At 41.6% G+C, this 24590-nt stretch overlaps 1 protein-coding gene across 1 annotated transcript in view; it reads left to right on the forward strand.

Annotated features, from left to right (window-relative positions):
- The window catches only part of LOC147690293 (coiled-coil domain-containing protein 170-like), a 638795-nt gene that overhangs the window by 70072 nt on the left and 544133 nt on the right, over positions 1-24590 (forward strand). Inside the window, exons 2-3 of the mRNA XM_086937932.1 lie at positions 920-990; positions 2745-2790. Coding sequence (XP_086794058.1) covers positions 920-990; positions 2745-2790 — 117 coding nt within the window. The remainder of the gene's footprint in view (positions 1-919; positions 991-2744; positions 2791-24590) is intronic.

Consider the following 24590-nt stretch of genomic DNA (forward strand, 5'->3'; position numbering starts at 1 on the left):
GGATGAGACCTGGGAGGGTCAGGTTGGTAGCAAACTACTTGCAGACCCAGGAGGATGAAGGAAGAATAGGCGCATGGTAGAGAGAGTCCCGAACCAGATGGTGGGGAGTGTCACAATATTGATGGACAAGGGTGGTCTTTATATGTCAAGAAGAGCTACTTCAAAGGTGAGTCTTTGGATCCTTCTGAGGGTGGATCAGTGATGTGGTCTGCTGGATTTGAATTTGGATGGCATTCCATTCTCTTGGTGTGTAGGATGACAAGGCATAGCATCTTATGTTTTCCTTTTGTATTTCCTCATGATGCTACACCTGTTTCTTGAGCATGTTCCACTGGAGGTCTTGATCAAGGCCACAAGACTTTTTGTTTTGGATCCTCATACACCTTCAGATAAAATGGATCGCAGCCCAAGTGGTGTCCATTTACCATCTGACCCATTATTACCAAATGCACCATTGCAGATGTTTGAAGAAAAACAACTCCAGCTGATTCCATTCGGCCAATCCAGTTTAATCGTGGGACCTAAGGGTCTTAAGGCATGGTGGGATGTTGCTAATGATGGCCCTGCAGATAACTGGGGTCTTGAAAGTGATTTCTGCTAGCAGCGGGAGCCGGTTGAGTGCTTTGAGTGTCAGAGTGATTGTATCACATTTGTGAAATCCTTTAATGGGACAGTCTAATGCCTGCAGAACATTCTTCAGCTGTGTCAGGTGGGTCTCTGAGGGTGAGGGGGCTACTTAAAAGCCAGTAAGTAAATGGGGATTTTGAGGGCTTCTCAACAAGTGTTTTAAGTGTCCCCTCCTCTCACTGGGTCATTCTTGTGTGAAATGGTTTTGGAAGACCATTTGCTGTGAATATTTAGGAAGCATTTGCTTCTTTTTTACCACTTTTATTGATCAATATAAAATTTCATTTTTCAGCATCAAGAACAACCAACGTATTTTACAAATCCTTATGGTGGGAATGAAGACCGTACTTATCCACTTGCAAGGTACTGTTTTGCTACTTTTCTCAATTTCGTATGTTGGTTGTGGTATGTTAGAATAACTCACTCCCGCCATGTACAGTATTGTCAACGATGTCAGTTCAGTTGTCATCATAATGTTATCAATAATGTCACAGAATAGGCCATGAGTGTGGTAATATGTGAGGTCATAACCACTGCATAGCGAGGGTGAAATAACTATAACTGTTGAAAGTCAGTGTTTTTTTACATTTAAAACGTTATGTTTGAATTGACATTTTCACTTAACTATAACATCACAGTAACCCGTTTCCTGGTGTCGTCAGCCAAAGGCCATCGCGAGCACTATCTTGGTAGTGCTGTGCACGTCCGTGGGCCGACGCGGCCACCCCCCGCTTAATAGATCCTTCTGCACTGGCGTGGAACGTTCAGAGCAGCAAACGGGTTAACATTAATTTTTTTAATTGAATTTCTGAGTTTTTTTTAATGCAAAGTAAGATATAATTATTGAACCTAACTATAACGTCACTTTAACCTGGTTTTTTTCATTGAATGTTCAGATTTTTTAATGTTACGTAAAGTAATATTTTATTACCATACGTAAGACTAAACTTCAGTTTAAAAAATAAAATTACCCCCACACCATGGGAGAGAACTCCCATGGTGTGAGGATCATTAGGTTTGATACTTTTCAAAATCAGTTTTTGAAAAATAAAAAACGTCCTACATTGATAGAAAACTCCAGGAAGGTGGTTCCTTCCAATATATAGAGATGTCCGCATGACCGGCGGACATCTCTAAATTTGGTTGCCGGAGTGAAGGCAGGGTGGCAGACGTAAAGTCTTCTGCCACCCGTCTGCCTTTACTCCCTCTAAATCAGGCCCTCTGTCTAGAGTGTCACCGTGGGAGAAAAAGTTTGGGGTTCAATGCTTCCCCAAGTGATTGGCAGTGGTTAAACTATAAGCAAGCATTCGTCCCATTACGTTTGGGTATTTAATTGCCAGTACTATGCCTGGAAACTAGAGACTGTCGTAGCTTTCCAAGCCTTCTACTGCCAATGTTTGAGAATTTAAAAAAAAGAGTCAATTTTCATTCATTCAAGGAGTATTTCTGTGGGTGCAGATTTACCAACTTTTTTGTTAAATCTGCCACTACATATTTTTAAGTTTGTGATTAAAAAAATAAGAAGTCAGAACCTCTTAGTGAAATTAGGATGTCGAGAAAAACTGAGAGAGACATAGTGAACCTTACTGCTGGCCCACAATCCCAACTTCAAAACGAAGAAAGCATTTATTTGGTGGTGTTGCACCCCAACCATCCTGCATTTGTGCCACTATTTTGATGGCTCATAATTCCTTTGAACTGCAGTATATTCACTCACACTGGTCCTCACAGTCAGGATTTCTAGACGACCCAATGATCCATACACAAAACGCGAAGGCTGGTTTTCAACAACAATCACATTTGTGACAAACCGGGTAGCTAGCAGTATAAATATATGAACTCTGGATATTGTGAGATAATCTTATGGAGTTTAAACCGATGGAAATAAAGAGACTGAGAATGAACCCATTGTGCAAATGCTACAGTGATAGGTATTCATCTGAAAATGTATGCAAAATCCGTATTGAAGATCAATGTCTCTTATTGTATCATGACTAGTATGGGAGAATAATACATTTGTTTGCTTCTAAAATGGTTAATACTGTTGTTTTGGTACATATATTGGATTTAAACAGTTTTGTCAACGTTTGACAATATTCTTTTCATGCATGTTTCAGAGGTCCTCCAGGCCATGGCTTTCTGAATAATGTGGATCCCTCTGAGGTGAGACAGCCTTATTTATACATAGGAAAAGAAATATAATAAAATGTTTCTTTAAAAGTTTGGTTACTCTAATAATGTCGATGGATATTCATGATCTTGTACATTTTCGTCAATAAAGCATCATAATACCCAGAAAGTTAGAGAAGCCATGACCATTGTGGATGTACTCTGAGTAGGTGGGACTCGCTGTCTCTCTCTCTGGCTTTCTCTTTCTTACTCTCCTTGCTCAGGAAACATAGGTCACTTTTATCTCCACTTTGAGGTTGCACCACCCTTGGCTTGTCCTTTTAGGATCAATAACTATGCTATGCCATTGATTGCATTTCCGCCAACACTAGGAAAAAGGTAACAAAAAAACATTGTTTAGAACAGGGATCTCCAAAGAGTTGCCTAGTAGTTACTGGTAGCTGACCAACACCCTCAAAGTAGCTCTCAGATGTGAAGAGAAACCCAGTACCTCATTCAGAGAGTCTGTGCATAAAAAGAAGGCTGCACTGCTAATCTTAAGGCTCTTAGGTGACAGCAAGCCAAACTAATAGTAGAGGTTCATAACACTCAAACACACACTATGTCAGTCTATGGTGTCTGCCTCAAAACCACCTTCACCACTCTCAATTTAGCTTAGGTACAGGGAGATTGGCCATGGTGTAGGCTCTGCTCTGGCAGTCACACCATATGCGTGAACAATGAGCCATGAAAGAAGAGTGCCTCAAGTAACAGTAACCAGTGTTGACCCTCTGAATTGTGGGACTTCAGGAGCGAGAGTTAGAATGTGTTATTTGGGTGCATGATCAGTCCAAAAGCTGAGGAGATCAGTGTGTGAATCCAGAGCTGATAATAATAGTAGCCTCTATATATGTTGATCTATGTGTCTATACATATGTTCACACTTATGTGTGTGTCTGTGTGTGTGAGACATTGTGTCCTTCCCTAATAGTGTAATTCACTGGAAGCTATGACTGATGCCAAGCACTACCAACAGTGTACACTACTTCTCATCAAAAGGAGTCATTCTCTGGTATACTTATGTCTTTTCATGGTATAATAGTTCCAAAGGCATAATAAAGTTCAACCCTGACATTTTGGCCATTCTTGAACTAGTTGTGGCATACTGGCAGCCATCTAGGCATATTAAGAGAATGAATGGCCTACTTTTAGCCATCCCTGACATAATGGTGGCCTCCTATTGAATCAAAATGGCCATGACTGATATATGATTATCCACCTTGTTGTTATGATGTACTGCCTTGAACAATGGTGGCCCTGGGTTAATGGTGGGCATCATTAGCATAGTAAGGGCATCCTTAGTGGTATGGATAATATCAATGTCCTATATAAGTAATATTTAGGCATTTGTTGCCGACTCTGACCCTGTGAGACATCTGTGCATGTGAATAGGTGATAAAAATGACAAGGTAATGTTTGGGGACTTTGCATTTCCTAAAAATGAACACTGATATTGTGATTGCAAAATAATTTTTTCAGCTACGGTTTTTGTTCTTTTGGGTTTCTTTGTCCAAAATAGATAGTCGTATGTGATAGAAATTATTGCGTATTTTCTAATTCTGATATGCGGATGCAGACAAAAGGTTGTATTTCTAAAGCACATTTAAAGTTGATAATTGAATGATAATTCAAGTTGAGATGGAGAGACGCATTTCCATATCCTCTGTGCCAGAGGGCACATGATGCTGTGACTGTTATGTCATTAGTTAGGTGGAAACATTTAATATTAGTACGTTTTTTCTTGCCATTTCTGCTGGTAATCTCACTTGAAATGCTTGGGTGATCACTACTGATAATTCTACTTAAGGGGAATAAAATGGAATAAAACATATGTGGTCAGTATTTGACAGTAATAACTTTTACTACTAGCTCAGGAAAAATTGCATTCACTTCAAAAAAAAAGTTGAAGACCCCTGGAATAAAATGCTTATGAGAGGGAGAAAATTGAATATAACAAAGTGCACTTTATGCAAAATGCATGCAAATGGAAATGTACAATATACATATATTTAGAGACGTAATCCTATTGCATTTTTAAAACACATGAAAATTATGAGGCAAATCGCAAATATGATTCTTAGATATATTCATTCCACAAGAAAGCAGACAGGTACCTATTTTGCGTCAAGATAGTGTTGACAGGCCTGACTGAACTCAACAAAAGTCTCATAACATATCATAACTTAGCCTAAATCCTATCGTATCCTAGCAACATTCTACATGACATTTTTCAAAATATATTAGCTAAATATCATGGTTTATTTAAGGCAGTTCAGAACAGAAACTTACTTTTACAACACTCGAATGTCGCCTACCTTGCAAAAAAGGCTCTCGTCAGCTTTCTAAATCTTGGAGAAAAACTGCAAGTTGCTTTTCCCCTCTATTAGTTTGTTCTGTGTTTGAAAAAGCGTGTATCCTCGACTGAAATACACCTACAACTATAGCAGTCCTTTGAGGTCCTTTCATTTTCAATGAATAGTGACACAACTAGGATTGTAGACTGCAATTCCATCCACAGGTTACATCTGGAACTTCATTGTTTATAGTAATTTGTTGTCAATATATTAATCGCTCGACCACTGAAGAAGCAGAATTAACAGTGGACCCAGTTTGTCAAATAGCTTTTTCTTTCATATCTGCTAAGGTATTAGCAAGAATAGCTGCATGCAAGTTTTAGCTGTAGCAGGGAGTAAGACAGTTATTGATTGAAATAAGTTATGACATCTGACCAACGTCACCTGGGAGAGAGAGTTAACATTATTTATTTTACCTATGGGTAATTTTATCTAGTACTGACGAGGGACAATGGGTCTCAGAGCTTTACTTACGAACAATTTTGTAAAAGCCATACAAAACTTGATATAATATATAATATAAAACAGCAACTGAATCCGATATCCCCCTATAACAATTTCTGCATAGGGTTAATAAGATGTGCAGTGGATAGATGAAACATCCTTTACAACGTGGCTCGAACCATGCTGTGCCTTAACAACGCGGTTTGAACCACAAATGCGTCTTTGTAATGCATTCCTTTACCATGCAAGGGGTAACAAAGACTTCCCTTAAGGAGAGCATTGTTGGAATGATGTTGCACCTCATGTGTGCACCTGAGGTCAGTGGGCAGTGGTTTCATCTCCTTAAGGCAGAAATCAAGCTAAGAAGTCATACACAGGCACAGAGTTAGGCAGACACACTCAACTGAGCTACCTTTTTAAAGTGAGATAACTATTCTCTCCTTACATAGTTCAGAAAATGTATCTAAACCCAGGGCAAAATTATGGGGTGGCAAGTAGACGGCTACCACTCACCACCTTTAGTGTAGAATACCTGCACACCCATGCTGACGGATACTGCCAGACTCATGCTTTTTTAAATTATTTTTTTATTGGTGTTTTATGTGTCAATTACAAACAGTAATATGTTTTTACAATAACATACAGTTAACGTTTTATGGTATCATTGCAATATAAATGGATACATTTTGTTTTCACTCTACCACCTTTCGATATCTGTTTTTGTGTGTGTTCTTTTCTTTTACATGCTATTTGTTACAATCAAGAGGTGCTTGTCTCGATAGATGAAAATACAACGTAGCAGGAGTACATTCTTTGTTTAAGGGGATACAGTGATGCTATCTATTCACATCTAACCTTATTCCTTCAATCCACATACACCAACTATTTTTAAACAGCAAAAGAGGAAGCGAGAAGAAAGAAAAGTGGAGGAGAGCTTCGAGAAGGCAGTATAGTGTCTGTTGGGGGAGGTATCTGGGGTATCTAACAGCTCCATGCGTCCGGTCAGCAACGCGGCGCGTGTCCGGAATAATATAGCTGGTGGGGCTGTGTTTATTTGCCGGCTTGTTTTCCATTAATATGTTTCTGACATTCCTAGTCTTGCGTGGCTTTCCCATCTTTTTAACTGCCCAACGTTTCGTATACTGGGGTGGGTGGTGCTTCATTGTCTTCTTCATCTGTTGTGTCTGTGTTTATTTGTGGCTCATTACTAGTGCTCTGTTCTGGGTGTTCCCATATTGTCAGGATGCCTGACCACAGGTCTGAAATTGGGCGGAGTCTCACCCCCTAGTTTCTTCTCTTACAATGCCCGCTCCTCAGCTCTTGCCCATTGTGTTACATCCGTTTTTCACATCTTGGCCAGAAGACATGTCGTTGTTTTCCACTCTATCGCTATTTGTCTTTTGGCCAGTCCTAATGCCAAGTCTAAAAATCTAGTGTCAACTTCCTTGAGCTTGGTCTCGGGTACAACCCCAAGATATATGCCTCAAGTGTTCGTGGGGAGTTTGCCCCAGTGTAAGGTCTGGGGCAGACAGAATCTCTGAATAATATGGTTGCAAATGTATGCAGTTCCATATGTGTACAAAGTCTGTGTCTATGTGCCCACATCAAAGACAAGATAGAGGATCCCCGCCATAGGTAACCTGCAGCCTGTGGGGTATCATGTAGCTCATATGCACATAGTTGTATTGAGAATATTTTAGTCTAGTATTTCTAGATATCTTCTTTGGTGTGGCTTTCACCACTCAGGATCTGATAGCTCTCGTTGGATTGCTCTTTCCCATCTGCTCCGTAACAGAGTCAATGGGCCTCTGGTCTTGTTGGCAAGGGATCTATAAAACCCCTTCACCAAGTGCGTTGTGACCCCCATAGAAACTACCAGCGGAAACGCACCTTGCGTTACAGGTTCCACCCCCTCTCCTCCCCATAGTTCCTGAAATGCTTGTATCAGTGCTTCATACATGGGAAACTGGCTGGGAGGTAGCTGGTAGCAGTCCATTAGGTCCTCCATTTGGATCAGCGTTCCCTGTTGGTGGCAGTCACCTACTGTAAGTATTCCCGCGTCTGTCCAGGCAAATAGCTGCCTCTGGGTAAAATATGTGAGGGGGTCTCCATGCGGCATTTCTGCTATGGGCAGTGATGGGGCATACAGAGCCCCTCCCCCAGGTTTTATCACACATCTGTGTCAGCATTTTAACGCCGTTGCCAACAGTATTCCTGGTTTGGGGATCACTATTGAGTAGTTTAGCCAGCAAAAGGTCTATTTGTACCGTCTGCCCCGATCGTCTTATCTCATCTTGGTTGAACCCCTCTAACCACATTGTAATGCACTGGAGCTGTGACGCTAGGTAGTAAAGTTCAAAATTTGTAACCCCAAGTCCTCCCTCTTCGATTCAAAGTCAAGTGTTGCCAGTGATACCCTGTGTCTGTTCCCATCCCATATTAAGTCTCGCAACAGGGTGTCCAGTTGTTTGAACCTGGAAGCCAATATGTATATAGGCATATTGGCAAAGTAGTATAGTAGCCTCTGTAACATCACCATCTTGGAGATCGCTATCAGGGCCATGATCGGTAATTTCAGCAACCTCCAAAAGGGTACACACGCTCTCAGGGAGCGTAAATCTTCTCCCAGGCTACTGTCTTGCAAGTCTTCCGTCGCATGGAATGTTTGTATTCCTAAGTACTTGAAAGATATAGGAGACCAAGTCAAATCAGATGGCAGTTCTGGAGGTTTCTCCAGTCCCCGGCAAAGGGGGAATAAATGTGTTTTGTTAACTCATAGGCCTGAAACTGATTCAAAATATTGTAATTGTTTCATGGCTTTAGTAATGCCTACTGTTCCATCTCTAAAATAAAGGAGTATATCGTCAGCATATGAAGGAGTATATCGCCCTGACCTTCTACTACCAGCCCCCAGCCACGTACCACCTGCTGGAATTGTTCAGCAAGAGGTTCGATTGCTAAGGTGAACAGGAGCGGAGAAAGGTGACATCCCTGCCTGGTCCCTCTGTTAACCTTGTATTGCGGCGAGAGCGTAGCCCCTGTTCTGATTCTCGCTTTTGGGGCCATGTATAGTAACCGGACCAATTTGATCCAGCCTTCCCCCAAGCAAATTCGTTTCATTACTGCAAACAGGAAATCCCAGCGTACTGTGTCGAAGGCTTTCTCCAGATCCACTGACATCAGCATCGCTTTGCGGTCTGTCTGTGTTATCTGGTGATACATTACACAGTAGAGCCTTCTAAAGTTTTGGGAAGTGTTGCATGTGGGGATTAACCCATTCTGATCTGCATGTACCAGTACACGCATGTGCGGAAGAAGTCTGAGGGCTAGCACCTTACTCCCTATTTTGAAGTCTAGTTTCAACATGGAAAGGGGGCGGAATTCTGTGACTCTTGCTCCCTGCTTTTGGGTAAGGGTATGACAACTGAATTTCTAGTGGTTTCTGAGAGTGTGCCCAGTCACCAGGCCTCAGCGCACAGTTGTTCAAGTCGGGGGCCAATGTCCAAAGGTATGCCACATAAAATTCTTATGGGAAGCCATCTGGGACAGGTGTTTTACCCGTCACCCTTCCCATAATTGCAATGCAGATTTCCTACATGGTGACAGGGGCTCCTAATACCTTGCGATGTTCTCCAGTTAATTGTTTTAGGGGTACTTGCGTCAGGTATGAATCTAGTGTTTCCTCAATGAGATAATGGGGTGCTGTCTACACATTCATGTAATAGTTGCAGAATTCCTGGTAGATAGATGTGGGGGAGTATATAGACTGACCATTTTGGGCCTGTATCCTAATAATGGGTGCACCTCTGGACTCAGGTTTGATGAGCCATGCTAACATTCGCCCTGCTTTACATTCTTCTTCATGCATCTTTGTTTTGTATTGTTTATAGGGTCCTCAACTTCTCTAATGTGGGATTATATTGCTTTCTCGTGTCTTGGTCTTCTGCTAGGGACTCCTGGGGCCCGGTTCACAGAACTAACTTAAGACACAATCCTAAACTTACTACTTTTGGTATTCACAGAACATACTTACTGCTTTTGGTATTCACAGAATGCACTTACTACTTTTGGTATTCACAAAATGGATTTACGGCTACTAACTTTACGTCCGCACTCGGGCCGGAGATTCTGGCACGGTGACTGAGATTTCGGCCCGGAGGTGGAGATTCCAGGCCGGAGGTGGAGATTCCGGGCCGGAGGTGGAGATTCCGGGCCGGAGGTAGAGATTCCGGCCCGGAGGTGGAGATTCTGGCCCGGAGGTGGAGATTCTGGCCCGGAGGTGGAGATTCTGGCCCGGAGGTGGAGATTCTGGCCCGGAGGTGGAGATTCCGGCCCGGTTGTGGAGATTCCGGCCCGGTTGTGGAGATTTCGGCCGTGGCTAAGTCTCCGCCACTGACCGGAATCTCCACCTCCGGGCCGAAATCTCCGCCACCGGGCCAGAATCTCCGGCCTGAGTGCGCACTTAAAGTTAGTAGTCGTAAATCCATTCTGTGAATACCAAAAGTAGTAAGTGCATTCTGTGAATACCAAAAGTAGTAAGTACGCTCTGTGAATACAAAAAGTAGTACGTTTAGGATTTTGTCTTAAGTTAGTTCTGTGAATGGGGCCCCTGGTGTCTATCTACAGTGTTATCCAATATGCATATCTTCTGTTCCAGAGCCTGTAGTTCTTTACGCAGTTCTGTTAGGGCTCCCACTGTCTGACTATTTGCCATGCCCTCTCATCACTACTTTGAAGGCCTCCCATTCAATCAGTTTCGTAGACACGGATCCCTGATTATTAAAGAAGTAATTAAAGATTGTCCCAGCTATCGAATTACGGTAGCATGTGTCTTCTAGTGAAGTTGGATTAAGCCGCCACGTCAGGCTGGTGGTCCCTCTTCAGCGGGGGTAAGTCACCGTAGTACAGGGCTATGATCCGAAATGGTCCTCCCCAGATATTCGGTGTATGTTAGACTCTGGGACAGTCTATGGGAGTTTACAAAGTGATCTATTCTAGGGTGGAGGTTATGTACCCGAAAATAGTATGAGTAGACATGGTCTGTGTCATGTTGCGTCCGCCAGACATCTATGAGTCCCCAATGCCCAAGCCACTCTTGCAGCCCCCCAGCCAATTTTCTCATTACTGTCCCTTTTAGTGAGTGAAAGGATCAATCTAACTGTATGTCCAAGACGCAATTAAAGTTGCCCCCTAATAGGAATGTATCAGTGGCGCATTTGCCATATGTGTAGATAATGAGTGTAGGAAGCCTAACTGGTCTTGATTGGGGGCGTAGATGCTCCCTATGGTAATTTATTTACCATAAAATCTGCCTTCTATTAAAACATACCTGCCATCTCTCTCTATGGCAGAGTGAAATAATTCAAATGGCATCCCAGCTTTGTTCTCTGTAGTAACATATTACCTAATTAAAAGTTGCTCAATTTATTAACCTTGGAAGAGAGGAAGTTTGAGTTGGCCTTGCTTGAATTTAAAACTGGTGAGTTAGTGGCTCAAACAATTGTCAGTGGTAATTGTTTAAGTCATTTGGACATTTGCCGGGAAAAATAATTGATTAAAAAAAATCTTCTGTTTATAATGTTTTGTAGGCATTTTTCACAGAAGTGACACCAGTCAATAATGAGGAATGCAGTTTGTAGTAGTCACAAGTAGTCACAAGTTCATGTTACAGGTTGCATTTTTTTTGTTGATTGAGGTGCAGCAAGTCTGACCTTTAACTTTTCACTTTAACCGTTTTGACAGTACAAAAGACCAAATATTTTAACCTCTACTGTCACTTCCTGTTTCAGAGGTTAAAGGCAGTTCACTAGATTTAGGACTTTAGAGGAAAGAGATTTTTGGTTGAGATTTGTGACATAGGGGCTGATTACGATGGCAGAGGGACCGCCCCCGACAGGTTGTTGGTGGCGGTCTCTTGGCCATCGTAACAGGGATCTCCGTCCACCATATTACAATGTCTTATGGACAGATGGCGGTCAGAAACACCGACTGCAACGGTCCCGACAGGCAGGCTTTCTCTGACCGCCTGTCGGACCTCCTTGTAGTCCCAGTGTGGCGGCGGTGCCTGTCAGGTACCGCCGTAGGGATTACAATATCCCTTTCTGTAAGTCGTTCTGTGATGGTCAAACCGCAACAAAACGGCAGGAGGAAACGGATTTGGGGACCTGTAGTGGGCCCCCCTGGGCCAGCGTCATAGGCCCTGGGGGTCAATATATCCCTATGCCATTTGGTAGGCATCGCATGGTGCCTACCACGTAGTGCAGGGCTATGTGTGGGGTGTCTGTTTTGTCTTGCGGAGGGTGCTGCAGATCTTGTTTTCCCAGTCAATAGAGAGAGAGATTGATAAGCTCAAATGATATTGGTTCCATGGGTTGTCATTCACAAAAATTTGAAGAGTAGCGGAAGTGACATCACACACTCTTTGAACTCTGATGACACCTCAGCGTTTACCACTTCTTTCAGTTTTAGCTATTTAACAGTCTTTTATTTACTGCCGAGGGGTCAGTGCATTTGAATATTGCGGAAATTCCAGAAAGTAAACTTGCATTGGCAATGCTATAAGATCTCGCTTTATGTGCTAATGCATGCAGCATAAGCACATTAAAGCCACACAGAGAACTGAGAAGGTGGACTATATAGAAGTCTCCTATGCCTTTGATACCATTCTTTTCTTGTTTTTAATTCAAATACAGGTCATGTAAAAAAGGCATTTTCCACATAGTTTTTCCTTATTTACTACAACAAAGAAAGAAAGGAAGGACTATTAATTGAAAAGTCTCCTTGGGTTCCCTTGCCTTCCTACCTTTAATTAAAAGAGGGGGAAGGGAGTAATGTGAGCGGATGTCAGGGGCTGACCAACATATGAGGAAAATAAATGGATGAAGTGGGAGGTAGTAACACAAGAGGATAACATGCGGGTGACAGGGAACACACATGGGATAGAGGGAAGAGTGCTAGGGACGAATGAGAGTGGTTGGTGGGGGCTTTGATGAGGATTTCTTAGAGGAAGACGGTGACATGTGAGAAATACTATATGGTGGCAGTCTAAGGGATTCCGGAGGGAGCATTAGGAGGTAGGCAGGAGCGGACAGTGAAAGCTGCAGATGTAAAGTAGTCATTCATACAATTCAGTGCAAGCTCTGGAGTGGAAACCAAAGCTCACACCCATTGAGAGGATTGCATTAGGTGAGAGGTGTATAATCCCCTGGGCTGTGATTGTCAAAGTGTGAATTCAATGCCGAAAGAGACAGGTCGAAGTTAGCCAGTGGTTAAAAGGGGCAGATTCAAAGCATACTTTATGTATATTGTTAGCAACTGGTCTGTTTGAAAGCGGAGCTGCCAAACTCAGACCACGCAGAAAAAAGAAGGAAAAAATGAGTCATTGTGCAAGGAGCCTGCTAATCCACAGTCTGCTGTGGAGATGAAGTCACGGCAAGCCTTCAAGGTGTCAGGATGAAGTCCTTGGACATGGAAGACAGCAACAGAGGTAGTAGGCAAGCAGTATTCTGGCTCCATAGTCAACAGACTGTGAGAGGAGAAGGGTAGGCCACCTACCTCCTATCTCACCTCACTTGAGTCGCGAATTAACCAATGTGAAGCAAGACCAGATGGAGTGACATGCGGCTACACAGATAATATTTCTATAAATGCAAAGCCTGGGCTTGCCAGCAGTGTCTTGTAAATTTATCTTTGGGAGTCTCACCTGCAGAAATTCAAAACGATTTTCAGCCCCTTAAAATAAGTGCTGGTGGTGCCCACTGTCAACCACCTACCAAGTACAGACAGCCTCCTGTTAAGGCCTCTGAGGGTGCAATTTACAAACATAAATGCTAATAGGCAGTTCCCTCATTGGATCATCAATTAAGATCCACTTTACATATACATCAACACTCAGACTTTATTCTTGTGTTTATTGTTATTTTTTTATATTATTTAATGCATTAATATTTATGCGTCATCACACCTCCAGATATGTATTATCTTAATATTAAATATACCACTTCACACAGCTTATTTTGTTCAAACAACCTCATGTGTGTGTAACCAACACATAATTAAACACCTCTTATAACAGCTCAAAAAATCAACAAATCCTAGCTCCTGACAACCATTATTGTCAAACAAACAATTTTTGTAAAAACAATAATAAAATAATGTCCTTTTAACAATGGATTTTTTGATAGACAAGTTCATCAATCTGTCTATATTCCTTGCCTATGCACCTCATTGAAACTGCCCATGTGTTTCAAACTCATGAAAACACATGTTTCATCTATGCATGATACAATAACAGTGGACTTCATCAGGACTATAGATATAAACATAGCTGAATGCTAAGGAGGAGCATCTATGCAATGAAGATCCTGTCACTCATGTCATTGATCCACAGGGCACCCTTTACTGAGAGTGAATCTTGCCATCAGTCGCAATCATGCATCTGACATATGCTGTATATGTGATCATGGTGGGACTCATCATGCCTTTGGTGATTTAGAAAATAACCTTATTGTTGTGTTAGTAATTAGACATGGTCTCACATGCTTATCTCAAGATAAATCAAATTTGTTAGTATCCATCATTGGGTGCCTCTATGGTCAGACTTCTCCCAATGTGAACTACATGACCACATCAACTTTTAGTGTCTTTGTCATATGGTCACTGTACACATAGCATTCACCAGTCACATGTGTAATCATGCGACGCGCAAGACACCAGATTTGACCACTCACCTAATCATACGGTGAGTAATGCTTGTTTTGCAAATGGAGGCATGAAGCGAATCAATATCTGTAACAGGACGTTCAGTGTCTGAAACTATCTAGATCTTATTATGAATACACTCTTACCTTGGGTGTCCCCACTGTAACGCGTAAGGCTTGGGGCACAGTTGGTCTTAATCAGTTTGATCTGTAACAATAAACACGTTTATTTCAGCCAGTGGCAGGCTAAACAAGATTCTCCAATCCCCAAACGTATTGCTTGTCCTCTCATTAAGTCCGAAATTCCTGTTAACCAGATACAGCCATCTATGGTATATAGTTAAAGCTCCATCGCAGTGGTTGCCGCTCAAGTACACAAAGAACATGCTAAATCAAAATTCATTAATAACCTCACTGGATTTGGACTGACATTTTTACCTAGCCAGCCATCACTATTATTCAAAATTGTAAATTAGTTACTTTGTTGCCATTTGTCATCACTGGGGAGAACACTTAGCCGGTGAAATCCCACAATATCGACAACCTCTAGTATATTCAATTTGTGGGGCCATTGAGTCACCATTTTCCTATTAATTCACGATAACTCATAGCTAATGGCCACATTATGGCATATACACCACTTGGGACGCGTCTTAGTGAAAGAACCACAAGTTTACATGCGCCACCCATGATGTGCATGTCTTTTTGCTATAAAATCGTAAACCTGTGCATGTGCCATGATTCATTACCTTTTCGCTCTGGCAGCCTCAATCTGTTCTGTAGAATATATATCACAGGCCTACAATACCTCTATTCCAAAAACCCCAAGCAACACATGTTTCCAATACAAGACTCCTGGATACTGTCTTTGCTAATTCGAATCAACGTACCTGCCAGATAGTACTCCAGCGCGTGTTCAGGGTGATGTGGCGTTCGTCTATGGTGTCATGTTGGAATCCTTAAATACCGGCACGAACATCAAAGACAGACTGGTCTGGTCCCGACCTATCTTTGCATGGGTGTGCATACTATCTTTATGTCCACACTCGCCCTGAGTGCGGACAAAGATGGTATTGGTAAATGCCCTTTGTGAATTCCCAAAGTCATAAACTTATATGTTTAGGTCTAAGTTTAGACCAAATGTCTAAGTTTACCTTTGTGAATTGGGCCCTGCATTTTCATATACACTGCCTGCTGATGGCAATTGAAATTCAGGACGTCTGTAATGTTCTATTCTTCGATACACAAACATGAACTGCAAAACTCTCAAAGGAGGTGGTAAGCTATTTGCAAATGGGAAGGGGTCCCAATGGGACCCCATGTGAATGGTCACAAAAATGTTTTTTATGAGCAAGCAGTGGTCTATGAGATTATTGCCTGCTCATAAAAAAAGGTATGTATAACTTTTTTATCTTTGTTAACATGTCAGAGCAATCACAGACATGATGGTCTACTGACCTAGCAGGCTACCATGCCTGTCATTGTTGCCAATCGAATTGTGTCTCAATTTATGACCTACCTCATGCATCTTAATGAGGTAGGTCAAATTGAGGCGCACTACAAGTTGTTAGCTTGAGAACCAACCTCTTAATATATAGGTCAGTTCTCAAAATACCGATCAGTTATTTAGAAGTCAGTGTTAATTGTGACCACTTCAAAAAAATCCCTTGTCATAGAATCCATTTAAGGAATCGCAAATTGGGAACTTTTTATTTGTCGCAATTCAATATTTCTTAAATGCAATCTTTGTAAGTGACGGCCTTAGTGCTGGGGCCAAAAGTTTGCTCAAAAGCTTGTGGATGATACTATGATGTGCTGGATACCAAGGCTGGGTAGTGCTGATTTTACCTCATGCCTCTTTCATCAACCACCAGACACTACCTGACCCTGTATCTCTCTCTTGCTGGTTTCTTTTTTGTCTTTACTTTTTTATTTTGTTACTGTTTTTCCATCCGTCCCTTCCTTTTCTTCCCCCTTTTGTCTTTTACTCTTTCTTGCACCAACTCAAAGTCTGATGAGGAAAAATTAGTGCATGTTCCCTAAAGGAGCGCTGGTGAACCACAACTACAACCACCCGCTCAAACTAAGCACCGGATGCTTGTGAGTCAGAGAACTTTACAGAACAACTAACAAAGGATATTCAATGGGGAACAATGCTACCATAAACAAATGCATGTGTGGTTAACAAGTAAGAACCCGCCATTAGAGGACACAAATCATCAAATTAAGACTGTAGAACTACCAACTTAGAGCCCATTATGATGTCGGGCAGATTGCCTCCGATAGGTTGATGGTAGCCACCGCCGGCCTAGCGGGGGCAATCCTCCCGACATCATCACCAGAATTCCCCCGCCATATTAGGATGGTGGGGGGACCGCGGCGGACGTAAAGACCGTCCTCCGCTTTTCCGCCCGGTCGTCTTGCGGCCGGGGCTGAAAAGGAATAATATGGTGGCGGTGTCTAATAGACACCGCCAGACATATTATAATGGGCCAAAGGAGATGCCTTTCCGTGGTGGCATTGCCGCGCGGTGCCTGCCGCTTCTTGTATGCAAATACATACATTCATTTTTGACATTGTGGCGGGCGGTGCAGAGAGCACCGCCCACCACAATGGTAAAACAGAGGGATGCGCCCGCCACTGTGGCGGGCGCATCCTAATTCCACCATCGGGACCCCCGCCCTTATGGCGGGCGGTTCCTAGTCCCGATAGGATGGCGGGCGGACTAAGTCCGCCCGTCATCCTAATGACCCCCTTAGTCTTTCAGAGAAACATAACAACATTTCGTGTGTGACGTGGAGCAGTAATGGTTATTTGCGAAAACTCAGCAGCAGCAGGATCACTCAATGAACGAAGTCTGCGCTGCTGGAGTATTTTTCCCATGCAAATTAGGCTTCCATTTGTCCTCTTCAAAAACATGATAGCCTTAGAAGGTTGATTGTACGCTAAGTGGCAAGTGATGCTTTCGTCCTGTGTGCCCATCAAGCAAGAAGGAGTGCATGTGTTACATCTTTGTGAGAGGAACAAACTGTACAGGGGCAAAAGGTGCAGTGTGATAAAGAGCATGATGCTGAATGTCAATGCATTATATTGTAACGTACATATTGTGCTTAAGACCCCTATGTAGGGCACTAAAGCACCTTTGTGCATGAGTAACATGCCACACGGTATAGGGTGTGTGGCTTGGATGGCGTTGTCTTTGTTTTGATCCTACGTGCTTAAGGTTTCCACACTGTGCAAGAAGTTCACCAATGTGCTGTTATCATGTTATGGAACACAGCACTTTGCAGTGTGATGGATTGTTGGATGAGGAGGTTTTAGAGATAGGTATGTATTTTATGGTTTCAAGTAAGTTGTCAGCTTTAATCAGCTCTTCAGGTCCCTTTATGGTATCTTATAGTTTTGCAATCCACTAAGTTGGTTACTGCTTTGATTTGGTGTTTATGGCCCTGATCAGGATAAGTTGGAGGGAGAGTTTCGGAGGGCCTAGCAGTATAAGTGAATTATTATGGAGCCTGTTTGAATCACAGTCAGCTGCATGATCACTTATGGCCTTTTACGATGTTGGTGGACTTGCATCCCCCCAACACCGTATCGGTATGGGAAGCACCCAACCATGGGTCGGCAGTTCCCCATACCTTATTACAATGCAACAGAACTTGGTACTGTCTCATACTCCCATTTTCCCTGTGCTGGGGCCGTAGCAGAAGCTCCTATAGAGAAATGGGAGTTTGAGCATATCCCTTCACCTTGTGGCAGGCACCTCCAGGTACCAACCACACAGTGCAGGTATTTATAGGGAGGCAACATATGTGCCCCCTCGTCCCCCAACTGGAGGCCGAAAGGAGAATAGGACACTGCTTGGGGCCTCCAAAGTCACTTTTCAACAGGCTTTCCATGTTGGAAAGCCCGGCATGGAAAGCCTGTCAGATACCGACATCGTAATCCAGAAGGCAGATACCCCGTCCTATAGGGATTACGTGCTGGCTCTGACTGGCCAACGGGCTCCATGAGCCCATCTGAATCTAGCCGGAATAACTGTCCAGGTTTACTTTTGACCGCCGGCATTGTAATGTGGCGGTCAACAGTGAAACCTATGATGTGAGTCGGAAAGCCATCTGAGGCTTTCCGACTCACATCGTGATGAGGCCCTTAGTGTCATAATATTTGTGTCAGATTTACTAATATTTAATGCCACGCAATCCAGCAAGACAATTTGCTCTATGTCAAATGGAGAGTTCAAGAATGTGCCATATCTAATATGATATGGCGCATTACTGTTCTCTCTCTGCACTGGTGCTCTAGTGGCTGCCACGCCCCAACGCATGCATCTTGCACCTGGATCCAATTGTGCCTGCGTTGCAGGCAAGATTATTTTGTCTTGGAAGGGACACCTTCCTGCACAAAAACAATCCTCCCAGGCTTTTTCCTTTTCTATGTTGGCTGCAGAATGCCGCACACATAGAAAGAGGAAAAAGCAAGTGGAAATAACCATATTTCGCATATTTCTCCTCGTTTTGGCTCCCCAGGCAAAGCGCATTGTTTTGACACATTCCGAGGTTTACAATTGCACTGCCTTGCATTACTCTAGATTTACTATGCCACGCGGAGCCAGAGAATGGCATAGTAAATCTCACATAAGGGCTTGAGTTGGTCTTGCATCACCTTGCAAGGGCAACACAATCACTTAATGAATCTGGACTTCTGTATTTTGAGGACCAGGTAGGGCTATGTATAAATTTGCAGTACTATATAATATCCAAGCTAGACTCAGGCAAGTCCTTCAAAACGTACCTGGACATAGAAAGTTGTTAGAGTGTTTGCCAGCATAAGGAGAGTGTGCTTGCCAGACTGTTCCAAATCTATGGACTTTAGACTGCTCTTAGAGGAGTGTTTATTGTTTTGGGTTCCATGTCAGGGTTATGGTTTGATGTAGTTATCTTGGACACAAACGCACAAAAGGTGAAAGATGAATGCTTGTAAATAGCCTAACCAATGGCAGTTATTTGGGGTAGCATTTGAACCTACTGTTTTTCACCCATTTTGCCACTCTAAACAAAGCCCGCCCTATTAAAATCAGCACTAACACAGCTCCTCATGCGAACAGTCCTGACCAAACTGCCAGGCATGGCTACCTCCAGAAGAGAACAGTAGCAATTTCAGAATGTTTTTTGCCTTGTTAGGCCTCTTTAGTGAGGCATAGTATGGAGCCTATGGCACAATGAGCAAGGGGCCCACTTCTGGGCATACCCTTTGCCATGGAAAGCCTTCAATAAAACACACAAAAGGAGATTGGAGGAGCGCCTTCAAATAATCTAACTACTGGCAATCGCTTCAGTTAGCATTAACACCATCTTTTTACGGCCAGTGTGCTACTCTAGACAAACGCCTGCCTTATGCAAATCACTACTGACCCTACTCCTCATGGGTACAGTCTATCCCGAACTGCCAGGTTAGGCCCCCTCTATTATGGAAAACAGTCATCCTCAGACTGTTCGTATTGGAACAAGACCAAGATTGATTTGCATGAGGTGAGTCTCTGTCTAGAATGGCACAATGGGCAAAAAACAATGGCCTCGAAAGTGGCTGAGATTAATTCAAGCATTCCTTTCACCTCCTGTTTGTTGCAGGTTATCATGAAAACAGCCATGTTTACACCTCTATTCAGAAATATAAATTTCCTGTATTCTTCACAATTTAGCTGAAGGCACAGCGGTAAGGATGGAAAATGAGCTATCTTCAGGAATGTCTTCACTGTCTCGACTGTAGCATGATTTCTCAAGATCCTTCAGAGGGTGGAAAATCAAAAATAAAGTTGATGGAAACTGTAGTTTGTTTTCTCCAAATTTGCTTATTTCGGATTTTAAATCCATAAAACACATAAATCAAATCCAGAAATTCAATAAATACAATCTCTCAGATTAAAATAATAAAACAATAAGACAATAAAAACTTTCTAAAAGCATTTAAAAAGTGGAGCAGGAGTTGCAGACACAATTACTATCCGTTAACAAGCGAGGAACCCAATTCAGATGATCAAATGGGCCGCTACGAAATTTAGACACCAACAGATGTTTTTTTTTTCAACCACCATTCCTACATAATTACTATTGTTTAAGCTGAGTGTAGGAACTTAGCCATACTGATCACTACCACTTCTTTAGTGTTCTATCTCAGGATCCTTAGGGCTGGCTGGAGAGAACTAGGCTCATGAGTCGACACACATGTAGGATAAATTAATACAGGGTTGTCTACGAGCAGGCACAAGAAAACAACTTGGAGTGTAATGTCAAGACTAGAAATGCACATTGGTCAGGGATAGCTAAGTTCGCTTTATCTATATCAAATGTCTTACAGATACCGAATTTACATTGAGCCAGAAAGTTGATATGAGGAGAAAAGGGGTTACTTTAAACAATGTTTACTCTATAGAGAGAGTATACTTTGTACCACACTGGCTGCAGACAGTGAAACTCTTGCGAGAAATATTTTTTAATACTCTTTGATATATATATATATATATATATATATATATATATATATATATATATGTATATATATATATATATATATATATATATATATATATATATATATATATATATATTGTATATATATATTTTTTCATTAATTTAGGAACTTTATTCGATTTCAAGATTAAATAATAAAAGTACTATATATTACATTATAAAATCATATACATGATATGATGAAAAACGGTTAATAAGACTATTAATTTCCTTAAAATAATAGTGCCCAATACTATCAGTAACATTAAAAAAGAAATGATCTAGCATAAAACACAGCCCACAAAAAAATGGACATACTACAGCATATCTCCATAGAGGACAAAGACTGTAAATAAAGATAAGCTGGGCGACATTGTGTAAAATTAAGCGATTTTAAGATGGGCCAAATATGAGGTTTTCTCAAAGTGCTGTATAATTTTCAGAAGAGGACTACATGCATAATACTCTGTCTCGTCAAGCTATACCAGGGACAATTTTTTAAATTTTGCAGACCAATCATTCATTTCAGGAAAACTAGTTAAATGATAAGTATCCATTCTTAAGCGAATAAGAACGAATCTATGCCAGGGTTTATTACAAATTTGAGATACGGTTGCATTTCATAGGTAATTAGAATGACTTGATTTTTTAGTACACTAGGCTTTAATATTTCGGTGGTCAATCTAAGGTTCTCAAGGTACTCCATGCATTCATTTTTCAAATCTTTCCTATTAATGGCTTTTAGGTATTAAGGCTTTTCAAAATAATCAGGATACCCCAAGTCATGGAAGAAACATTGGATATATAGCAGCCGGGGATAATTGAAGGTGAGCCTGCTTTGAGTCCCTGGCACATATAGGATGAGCTGAAACATAGAGCCTCATTAGGATGGTGGTCAGACTTATGTCCGGCCACCATCCCTTCAGAAACAGGACCGGCCGACTATCTGTTGGCTGTCTCGCCTTTGGAATCATGATGAGACCGCCTTGAAGGCCGTCGCAATATGTATCCTTTGTATTGTGGCATGTGCTGCAGGCTGCAGCACACGCCGCAGTACAAAAATACACATTCTGCATATCACTGCACTATGTGGCAGGGACAATGTGGTGCCTGCCTCATGGTGCAGGGATATGTAGGAGGCACCATAGGTGACCCCCAGGGCACATACAGGAGGCCCAAGGTGGAAGGGGTCCGCAAAGTCACTTTCCGCCAGCCTTCTCATGGCGGGTTAACCACCTTGAAACGGCCGGCGGAAACTGACATTGTAATGACTACGGCGGTGCCTGAGCAGGCATCACCACCATTGTAGGCATTACAGACCATCCGACAGCCTGATGGGCTCCTTGAGCCCGTTGGATTAGTGTTGAATGGTCTTTCTGCCCGACCATCCGCCTGCCATCCTAATGTGGCGGGCGGTCTTACATGGTCCGATGGTGGTGAGAACACCACCAACGGGCTGAATGTGGCGGTCCCATGCCATAGAAATCAGCCCCATAATCTTGGGCATTAGAATAGATAATAGGCACCAAAATGAATGTGAATGCAGATATAGGTGATTCTCTATCCCCTAGGACCAGAAACAGCTGAATTATACCAGATATGCTTAATCTCAAATTGTAACTCTATCGTATGAATAAATAAGGCTTGTTTGTAGTACAAATTATTGTGCTGTGTGAGAGAAGTCTAAATAAAGACATCTCTCAATTTGGTAGGATATAATTGTTGCTGACCATTTAACCATACCAAAAATGACTGGGTGACTCACACCACTCAATATGACTGTACAATGTACTGATTCAGGATATCAGCAAGTCTTTGACTTTATTACTGTTTTGGCTCTTCATAAATACTTTACACATTGCTTCAAAGTTAGGCTTGTCTAGTCTCTTCCAAAGCTAGCAGGGAGTTGAGCTCATGTTAATTTAGTGACTTTAGAGGTTCCCCCCGACAAGGATTGTGTTAATTTTATAAGGTGGGTAGTCACCCCCTTTGTTAATAACCTAATTTCTTACAATCATCTCCTTGACACAAAAGGACAGCTCTAACTCCCCTTTCTGAGGACTCCACTCTGAATTTAGTTGAGATTTGAATGACTATTTACTTGAGCCTGAGTGGATAATATTTTCAGGGTATTGAATGCTTATTCTGCTTGCAAGTCCTATCAAAACATTTCTTTATGTTTTTTCTTCACATTGTGAGTAATTCCACTAGTCCATTTAGCAATATATGTGATATTTTAGGTGTGGGTTGTTTTATTTGTAGGGGTATAAGGTGTGAAGTTAATTAAGTAATAATTAATGATTTATTACTGATTATTTAATTGAAAATTAATTACGTAAATTATCTAAATATATGTTTTTGGTGATAATTTGGGTGTGTAAAGTTGGGTTGTTAGGGGTATAGTGTGTGAAGTTAATTAAGTATTAATTGATTAATTATTAATATAATAATTATTCCATTTTTTATTAATTATGTAAATTGTGTAATTATATTTTATGTTATTTTTCAAGTGCAGGTTTTTGGGTTTATAGGGCTAGTTGGCCCACAGCGGACCTCAGGATTGAAGAGGAATTAATTCCCCAACTTAAAATGCGCCACGGGGCGTGTTTGCACCAATGTTACCTCAGGCCCCATCCCCTTCCTTCACTATTGAGCAAAATATTCCTCTAAAATCAGCCGAATTACGATTTACTCACCTGTTATCACGAGAGACCTAAGTGCTGCATCTTTGAGCCCAGTACGGACCCTGAAAAGTAAATCTAAGCGTTATTACCAGTAACTTGTATTTCCTTCCATAGGAATCTATTGTGTGGTTTTCACCAGAAAAGCTTCTGTCTATTTTTGAAACGTACTAATGTTCCTCTAAAATCAGCCGAACTACGAATTCCAATTTACTCATCTGCTATCAGGAGAGACCTCAGTGCTGCATCCTTCAGCCCACTACTGATCCTGAAAAGTAATTCTAACCATACTTACAGTGACTTGAATTTCCTTCCATAGGCTAACATTGACTGGTTTCACTTGGAAATTCTTCTAAGTGTGGAGTTTTGGAACTTTAAAATATTCACCTAAAATCATCCGTACTACGAATTCCGATTTAATCACCTGTTATCAGGAGAGAGCCCAATGCTGCATCATTTAGCCCAGCACTGACCCTGAAAAGTAATTCTAACTGTACTTACCAGTAACTATTTCCTTCAATAGGAATCCATTGTCTGGTTTTCACCAGAAAAGTTTCTAAGTGTCTATTTTCCCAAACTAAAAATATTCCTTAAAAATCGCCTGTATGACTTAAACGCATTCTTTCAACTGTTTACAGGAGATGCACCAGTGCTGGATCCCGGATCCACCACTGAGTAAGAAAAAGTAATGATAACACTACTTACCTGCTAAGTGAATTTCCTCCCATAAGATAACATTGGTGATTCTATGTGAAAAACATTCTAAGTGTCAACTTTTAAAATACAATAATATTCCTTAAAAATCACTACTGTAACTAAAACACTTTTACTCAACTGTTTACAGGAGATGTCCAAGGACTGAATCTAGGATCCAGTCCTGTGGTTAGAAAAGTAATCCATAAAGTAACTAATTGCACTTAACTAGAAAAACACATTGAGGTCAATGTTGTATTGTGTTTGAAATTGTGTTGCCCATTGGAACAACTGTAACAACTGTACTTAAATGTCTGTTGCCTATTCACAAAGTATTTAAACTAAACTAATTAATTCTGAGGAAGTATATTTTGTAATGTAATGTATAATGAAATTACAATGTAATAAAAAAAA

This window comes from Lissotriton vulgaris, chromosome 9 (genome assembly GCF_964263255.1).
Source record: "Lissotriton vulgaris chromosome 9, aLisVul1.2, whole genome shotgun sequence".
In the NCBI taxonomy this organism is placed as follows: Eukaryota; Metazoa; Chordata; class Amphibia; order Caudata; family Salamandridae; genus Lissotriton; species Lissotriton vulgaris.